The sequence below is a fragment of the Diplotaxodon limnothrissa genome, linkage group LG20 (genome assembly GCF_057381915.1).
Source record: "Diplotaxodon limnothrissa isolate DT_005_m linkage group LG20, D_limnothrissa_male_GT1.1, whole genome shotgun sequence".
Lineage (NCBI taxonomy): Eukaryota > Metazoa > Chordata > Actinopteri > Cichliformes > Cichlidae > Diplotaxodon > Diplotaxodon limnothrissa.
This window is the reverse complement of record NC_140615.1, coordinates 5,456,489-5,465,829: the sequence shown is the minus strand read 5'-3', so window position 1 is coordinate 5,465,829 and position 9,341 is coordinate 5,456,489. Positions and strand designations below refer to the sequence as shown.

At 39.0% G+C, this 9,341-nt stretch overlaps 1 protein-coding gene across 1 annotated transcript; it reads left to right on the top strand.

The window, feature by feature from the left end:
- The first annotated feature begins 913 nt into the window (after positions 1–913).
- Positions 914–5,486, top strand: gnat2 (guanine nucleotide binding protein (G protein), alpha transducing activity polypeptide 2). The gene is made up of 8 exons (XM_085344269.1): positions 914–1,019; positions 3,443–3,485; positions 3,890–4,031; positions 4,176–4,333; positions 4,448–4,576; positions 4,664–4,793; positions 4,882–5,035; positions 5,296–5,486. The coding sequence occupies exons 1-8, from the start codon at positions 914–916 to the stop codon at positions 5,484–5,486; spliced, it is 1,053 nt and encodes a 350-aa protein (XP_085200395.1).
- Positions 5,487–9,341: the final 3,855 nt, after the last annotated feature.

The window sequence follows — 9,341 nt, the reverse complement described above, 5'->3', positions numbered from 1 at the left end:
GAAACTGCACCTACAGTATCATCGCAGCTCTTCTTCAGGGTATCCCACAGGAACATTTCTCATATTGTTTAAAGCGTGTCAGATCCCCTTTACACACACACAGATTTACATGTAACAAGGAACGTACGTGTTTTCTCTGAGACCCCACTGAAGAGCATAGTGCAGTGACAGTTGCTGCATTTAGCAGGTACCACACCACCTGGGATTTAAACGTCTTAACTATAAGACGTTTATAAGACTTTAATGCTCCCCCTCCCTGCTTCTTCCGTGTGACCCAGAGTAAAGAGTCCAACAGGCAGGAAGGACTGCAAGGAGGAAAAGAAATACACATTTAACTACACATTTGTTTTTAAAAAAAAAGCATCGCAGTAAAAGCGTTGTCTACTCAGAGTATTTAAACATAGTTACCACATCAGTAAGTAGATATTACAGATACAACAGAATCTTGTATCTAAGATGAAATATATTACGCACGGCTATAATAACGCCATTGTTGTGGAATCAAGGTAATTTATTTATATAGTGAATTTTACCAATATGCACACAGTTGTTGCGTAGTATGTGAATGTGTTTATTTTCTCATTTTCTTTACATCATTCACCACTGCTCTCATTATACTAAATGGATTGACTGGCCAATCAGGAAGAGATACCTCATAAGTCAGGCTTTAAGGCAAGTAATTAAAGGGTGGATCTCTGCTTGCCAGAGCAGGTGAATTCATTTGATCCTTGAGAGAGCCATATCTAATTAAGCAGGGCCCGGAAGCTTCAGACTCCTCCTTCCCAATCCCCTTCCGCTAGAAAATCGCCTTTCACAACGATTAGTTGTCGTACCCAGATTTTCTTGCAGCTGTTCTCAGACAACCATCAAAATTTCCTTCCTTGAGGATCTTGAGTTTGAGGAGGAAGAAAGTATGGGTGCAGGAGCCAGCGCTGAGGACAAAAAGTCCAAGGAGTTGGAAAAACAACTCCAAGAAGATGCTGATAAGGAGGCTAAAACGGTCAAGCTATTACTGCTTGGTAAGTGACCTCCTGAATAGAGTTATGCTGTGCATCCTAGACTGCAGGAGAGGAGAAGTGCTCAGACCAACAGGGTTTACCTGTTCTCATGGAGGATTCAGTAAAAAGTAATTTTTAACTTTCCATCTTTGGCTGCAAAGGTTTTGGTTTGCAGAGCAGATCCAAAGTGTTAAACAGATGCACAGAAAAATATGTTTCTTTTAGTTTCAGACTGACTGGTGTGTGAAAGATAATGAATGTAACGTTACAAAAACACCTTAAAATGGAGAAATTTATTTACCTGCAGTCATCAGGTACAGATAAATGTCTTGATGAAGTGTTGCATAGGAGCCATTTGATGGTGATACTATATATATATATATATATATATATATATATATATATATATATATATATATATATATATATATATATATATATATATATAAACTCTTAGTTTGTTAAAAGATGTTAGAGCTGTTTCATTGGCATGAGGTCAGGGGAGGCGAGAGATTAGAGAGATAGGAAAGCAGATTGAACTTTTATACCCACAGGTCTGTGATGAAGGCCATTTTGGAAATTGCAAGTTCCATAACTGAAAAGTAGAGCAAAAGCAAAAGCTTAGACTAATGTTTGCCTATCTTTACCACCTGCTTATGCTTATTATATCATGTTTAAAATACATCAGTCACAAAAAATGGAAGAATTTCATGTTTATCGAAAAGATCTTCAAAAAGAAAACAGGAAATCTGTAAATACATATGCATGGAATTTAATGCATTTAGAAATCTACTGGTGAAAAGAACTAATAATCATCTGACTTTTACTTAAAAATGACTCTTCACTTCTGATGGAAGGACATTGGTGCTTAAAAGATCACAGCCTTTGGTCTAAATGAATCACAGCCTGGCAGTGATATGTCAATCCTATTAACTAACCAGTTTAGTGCAGATCCACTTGGTGAGATCTTTGTTGACTTGCAGCTCGCACAAAATGTATAAAATGTGTTCTGTTCTGAGAAATCAGCAAAAATAACTCACAAACGTTTATACTTCTACAGGGGGAACCTAAGCTGTTCATTTGTACAAATTAGTCTTGAAAGTGGTTTGTGTTTTTCTGACAGCAATTTTTTTAAATTGCTATATCATTTGCGATTGAAAAGCTAGTCAGCGATTTAATATAGACTTGCAAGTGATTTACAGAGATGTTGCTTCTTCTGCTGCACATGGATCAGATTGTAAGGGCAGGTAAGAAGAGAGCCATCACGTGGTCTCAGGGGGATATTGTGAAAACAGGAAAAAAAAAGACCACAGAGGATCCCAAACTCTGTTTTATTACAGCTCCACAGGCTTGCAGCTGATTTCAGTAGCGAGCAACTTGTCTGCTAAATGGTGAAAGTAACAGCTGAAGCATTTTAGATGTCTTAATGAACTTTTTTCAGTCCGTAAGTAATAAAACTGGCTGACAACAAATTTTGTGATGATTCTGCCATCAAGGGAGTAAACAAAAAAATACACAAGCAAAAACGTAACATAAAAAACAAAAACAAAAAAACCTCAGTAACAACAAAATATAGGCCTTGAGTGTAAATTTTTCCAAACAGTTTTGCATATTAGAAATGGCTGTGATTTCACTGTTGATATTCTATATTTTCGTGGATTTGTATTTTCTTTAAAAAAAACAACTTCCCTCCTTTAGAGCCGCATGTGTAAAGGTTTTAAATGCTCAGCACTAAGTCTGTCCATGGCTTAAGTGATGTGGCTCAAGTGGGAGCAAGACGGTCAGCTTTGGGTGTCCTGTGACGCATAAACTCCTTCTGGCCTAACTTAGCTTACAGTGTTGGAGGGAGCCTGATCTGCAGGGAGGCTTTTCTGCAGTCAATTTTACATAAATGCACGCCACTCATTATGTATGCATGCATGTACTTACTGCAACTTGCTGTCATTTTAGCTGGTTTCAGTGTTTTTATGTCAGACGTCCAACATTTGGTGATGTCTGCCGACAAAAGCTCAGTGCTAATCATTAGTGGGTGAGATTTAAAATAATAATAATAATAATAATAATAATAATAATAATAAATAAGGGAGTTTTTTTTATAGTTTAGCAGGGGGAAAAACTCCTATGAGAGCTGTGGCGTTGCTGCTTCTGTTATCTAAGCTTTGGCTAGTTCGGTGTCCTGTGTTAAAACAAAAAAGCTTTGCAAGAAACTGAGAGTCAGAACACATCAGAGATGTATCAATGCACATTAAAATCCATCTCCTCCACTTTGCATTTCTCATCCTACTTCTATTGTATTTTCTTCACTTATATATCAGTGCACCTGGCATTCTTATGCAATATATTTACATTTAGTGTTTTTATCTGCCCACTGTCTTGTGTTTGCAAAGTAAAATATCTTCATAGTATGAAATTTAGGATCTTAACCTTTGTTCTCTTTTCCACAGGTGCTGGTGAGTCGGGGAAGAGCACCATCGTTAAACAAATGAAGTAAGCGTTAAAATAAGTGCTGATGGTAGCTTTGAGTCATTCACTGTCACAGGTAGACAATGGGAATTTGGAGTTTTTCGGGAGTTTTTATTAATCCCATCAGTCATGAATTCGACCATTTGGCTAAAGCTCTTCAATCTCTGTCTGTTTCATTTGCAGTGAAGCCCTTTACGAAAGCTTAACAAGGCAAACATCCGCTTACTAATTCGTCAGCACTTCTTTTGTGCACTTGGTTAAACTTTGGCAGTGAAACCAAAGGGAGATCACTAAGACACCACAAGGTGGCACCCTCTCCCTCTCGGCTGTTTTCTTTCTGCCCATCAGCTCAGTTAAAGTAGTTATTGTTGAGAAAGTTTTTTCCTGAGTTAAAACACTTCTGCCCCCACTCTTCTACTCGCTCGCAGGATTTTGCATCAAGGTGGTTACACAAAAGAGGAACAAATGGAGTTCAGATCGATCATCTTTGGCAACATCCTGCAATCTGCTCTGGCTATCATCAGAGGCATGGAGATGCTTGGCATTGATTTTGGCGCATCATCTGCACAGGTCTCAAGTTACACTTAAGAGATAAAAACCAGACATGATAAACTTGTTGAGTTCATTCTCCCTGACATTAAATGTTGCACTATAAATATTCCAAGCACTTTGTCCATGCTGATGGAGTTTTATTCTGTGTGCACAAAACCACAGGTGGATTCACAGAAGCTGCAAAACTTGTCAGACTCTATAGAGGAAGGCACAATGCCTCCTGAGCTGGCTGATGTTATCAAGAAGTTGTGGAAAGACTCTGGAGTGCAGGCCGCCTTTGACAGAGCTGCTGAGTACCAGCTCAATGACTCTGCTGGCTAGTGAGTCGATGTCATATGTGTAAATCTAAAGAGTCAGCTCATGCAGACTTTATAAATACAGATGATTTCATATACCAAGACTGACTGCTGTACTGTTTGTTCTGGAATCATCAGCTACCTCAATGAAATGGACAGAATCTGCAAGGCAGACTACATGCCCACTGAGCAGGATGTGCTGCGATCTCGAGTCAAAACAACTGGTATCATTGAAGAGCAGTTCTCCTGCAAAGAGCTGCACTTCAGGTGAGTCACTGGGAAACTGGCTAAAGCTTACATGTCTGCGGTTCACAGGTACTTAGTGAGTGTGTTCTGACTTTCTGTGGTGAACAGGATGTTTGATGTGGGTGGCCAGAGGTCAGAGAGAAAGAAGTGGATCCATTGTTTCGAAGGTGTGACTTGCATCATCTTTTGCGGAGCTCTCAGTGCGTACGACATGGTGCTCGTAGAGGACGATGAAGTGGTGAGTCAAGGAGTCTTAGTCCTAAGTCCTAAGTGACCACAAAGAAACTTGTCAGTGAGTAACTCTGCGTTCACTCTAACTTTTATAGAACCGTATGCACGAGTCCCTCCATCTGTTCAACAGTATCTGCAACCACAGATTCTTTGCACTGACCTCCATCGTGCTTTTCCTCAACAAGAAGGATCTCTTTGAAGACAAGATCAAGAAAGTCCACTTGAGCATCTGCTTCCCAGACTACAACGGTAAGATCGCGTGCTTTGGATTTCAGTTATACCTGTGGCATGTGGCAGGCTTGAAGAAGGAGAATTTAGCAGTAGGCCACATCTGTCAGGCAAACAGTGAGATGGAAACCAGACTGGTACATGGCACCAGAACACAAATAGCAATAAAGAAGGAAAATTAACTTATAACGTAAGCCGCGATGCAAATACGTCACCTGTCACGTCATATAACACAAGTAATTATTCTGAACCTTCTCCCCTGATCAATTGCTTTCTTTTAGGCCCCAACACATACGACGATGCCAGCAACTACATCAAGTCGCAGTTCCTGGAGCTGAACATGAAGAAGGGCGTGAAAGAAATCTACTCTCACTTGACTTGTGCCACAGACACAAAAAACGTGGAAATTGTGTTCAACGCTGTGACAGACATCATCATCAAAGAAAACCTTAAGGATTGCGGTCTCTTCTAAGCAGCTGCAGAGTGGAAAGAAGGTACGTAGCGAGCACGCCACATTGCTCCCAGAGCCTGTGTCAGTGAAGACTAATAGAGTCAAGATCAGATCCCAGCTTTATCAACTTAACCTCATCATGTCTGGCCATCCTACATTGCCAAGCAACGGCATGAGAAATAATCAGTTTGGACCAATTGAGGCTGTTGAGGATGAGGAAGATAATCAGAAGCAAAAAGCAGTTCCTCAGTGGCTTGATATGATCAGTTTCACATTCCAGAAAAGACTGACAGTAAAATATTTCATGTATGATTTATGAGAATTAGTTCATGTTTATCACTTTCTCCACTTTGCAGAAATTCCTCTCCTACCTTAACCCCTCATATATTGGCATTAACTAAGGAGCGCTAAAGATGGAGCACAAGGGATCCTCAGATTGTTGTGTTTACACCATCGCTTCCATGCCAAGACACGACCCTTGACTGATCCTAGCACCTCATCATCTCCAACAGTTACACACCCCTGCAACACAGTGCATGTCCAGCTGGGTTGAAGCAAGTATCAAGCACCCATATCAACATCGTGGACACACAGCTTTCTACAAGACTCTTTCATTTTTCTAAACTACGCTATTTTTCTCACACCAAAAGCTGAAAGTTTGATGGTAAGAACAGGAAATAGTTGCTGATTCCATCCTTTGACTTCTGTGTCATGAGTTTTATTTACTATTAAAGCCAAGCTCTGTAAAATAAACTAAATAAAATAAAACAATAACTCTGGGATTTATAAATATTTTGAATAGCAACATCTCAATTTTATTTTATTTTATTTTGAGTACAGTAGTCTCTGTGGTCTTGATAATTAAACTGTGTAAGTTGCTGAGCAAATATCCCATTCCCAGTGCAAAATAATGTACATGTAACTACATAGTGTTGATGTATTCATTTCGCTTAACATTTTAATGTGATGAATAATTTTCAGGACATCAAACATGGTAGAGAAACTTTGTACATAAGAGTAGATAATGCATTATATTTTGAAAGATAATCTATGACAGAGGGAAACACTAGAGGGACGATGCTTCATTATAAAAAGGGATTGAAAAATCTACAGAGTTTGTCCTTTCTTATGAAATGTAGAGGCATGAAATAAAGACGCATTAACTTCACCTTTGTGTCCGTGTCTTCGTTGCAGAACCACACTGTCACTACAGTATATTGAATTAGCGAAACAGGCATGCTGACACTGACAGACCAGCTCGGGCTGTTACTTGTAGGGACAATGCTGCTGTTATATAATTTCCCTAATCCAGTCAAAGGGGAAATGGCAGCGTAGGGAAGTTCATTAACAATAACCCTATTGAGAGAGCAAAACAAATTAAAGCGGTAATTAATCTGCTGGGTGAGATTCGCTCTAAGATTGTGCAGGGACGGATACACGAGGCATGACAGCAAGCAAGGGCAAAACACAGTGTAAACAATATCTGGAGCTTAAAAGAGGAGCTATGGTTTGACTTGAGTGAGCGGGATTGCTTCCTTTTTGTCTCTCATGATATATTAGCATTTCCAAATCAATGGAGAGTATGATTCTGTTCAAACAGCCGGAGAATGCCAACAGATTGTTACAGATAAATATCACATTATTATCCTCCCTATGAAATTAAAAGGTTTTGTCAAAAGTTCTTTTTTTTTTTAACAGAGCAAGGGATTTTCAACATAGCATTTCTAAACATGAAAGCATGAATTAGGTCTATTTTCACACAATAACACAATTATTTTAGAAAAAAAAATACCAGGTTCAATATTATTAGCCTGTAAAATCAAGTTAAAACTGAAGATTATTGTCCAGTTTATACACAGTATAAAAACTTCAGCAAGAGTTTTTGCTGTCACTTGGAAAACATCATGGAAAAACAAAAGAAATCAGCTTAGACTTGAGAAAAAGAATTGTTGATGTTCACAAAGCAGGAGATGGACATGCAAAGTTATTGCAGAGTTTCCAAGTGTCAAGAATCATGAAGAAATTCAGAGAGTGGCACCCAAAACAGAACAAGCCTGGCAGAGGTAGGAAGCAAAAGATTTCAAAGACTCTGGAAAGAAAACTAGTGAGGAATGTGTCTAAAGACCCCAGAACAACCGTCAACACACTCATGAATGATTTAGTCAAGTTGGGAATTGTAGTCTCAACTAAGACAATCACTAGAGCTCTCCACAGGAATGCACTGCATGTGAGGCTTGTAAGGCTGCAGACCAAAAACAATTCTACTTCTGCAGAAGAGACACTTTCAAGTAAGACTGTAGCATGCTAAGAACAACCTAGAGAAAGATTATAATTTAGACTCTGGTAGTTTTTGGTTTCTGTGAAATAATTTAGTTTCTGTGTGCAAAGTAAAATAATAAACATCTGCAGCTGTATTGGAAACTGTGTTAAAAATTTCCTTGCTCGGGGGGGGTAATAATTCTGTCCTCATCTGTATGTCATTGTCACTAAAGCCAAGGAAAAGATCAAAGTGATGTTCATCTATAAAGCAAAAAAACAAAATTAACTATTAAAAACACACGAGTGAGTCATCGCAAAGCCTTCTTAAAAAATATAACCGATTCTCAATTTTCTTTAAAGATTAACAGCTCTGGTTGGAACAAATGAGGCTGAGTGCTTTAGGCAGTAAACACAAGTGGAGCGATGGACCAACACATTGTTGGCTTTAGTCTGATGTTACCTGCTGACAACATGAAGTTTTAGAATGTCACAACCTATATCCTGCAAACTGAACATAAAAAATTGCACATTTTGTCTCAAAGAGTCTTTTCCTGTGTGCTGTCATGTTGACTCGTAGCTTGCATCTCATTTGAGTTTATTTCATGGTTTTACTCTCAAGCAGAGACAGCAGAGAAAGACAATTTGAGCTGTTTTGTGTGTGCAGCAGCTGGAACACACTGACCCTCAGCTCCAAACATACAGATGTGTCGCCGAAGTCTAAAAATACTGTTTCCAACCTGAATGACCTCAGTCTCTGCTCTGTTTCGGTGAGAATATGACTATATGGTTTACAGTGGATAGCATCTGGTTAGTGTTGCCTGTTATTTTGTTTTAAACCAGAAGAACAGTCAGACAGCTTTGAGCTATGAGGTTAAAACAGGGCCAGTACAACTGCTCAGATTTCAAGTGAGCTATACGTCCATCGGACACCTGCCTAACAATATACAGCTCTGACACACTGGACATAAGACATCTGCAGATGTATTATGGTGTTCTTTGGGTCCTGTAGACTGCAGGGTGGGTCCTTTTTGAATCAGTCTTATTGTTGTGAACTTCTAAGACGTTTGGAGGCTCAAAGGATAATTTAGGTGGTGCACGCTGGAGGGAGGCTACTTCCTTGATCCTTGGTCTGCAGCAATGTTTTTAGGTAGGCGATACATGTTGACATAGCATCTATATGAATCCCAGGATCCAGGGTTTTACCAGAAAATGTCATCACTTTACCTTCAGTGGTTTTAATCATGTGGCCAATCAGTAATAACCTTTGATGAACTTTGCTTTTGGGACCAGGCTGTGCAGGACTGTGCTCTACTGCAGAATATACAGCAGCAGTCTTCCTAAGTATTCAGTCTTCATGTACTGTGTGCATCTAAATGCCTTCATCAAACTATTATCCCAGTTTCACAGTTTAGTTTTTATATTTCTTTACTAGTATTCACAAGACGGCACATCGACCTTTTAAAGGCTACATAATATTTATATTGCAAGATCAATGAAAAACAAAACAGCACATCAAAATCAAATCCCTTCACTCACTGATTTCAATAAAGATGTTCAGTACAATGTGTTCATGTTAAAATAAAACAAACAAACAAACAAACAGACAAACACCTATGC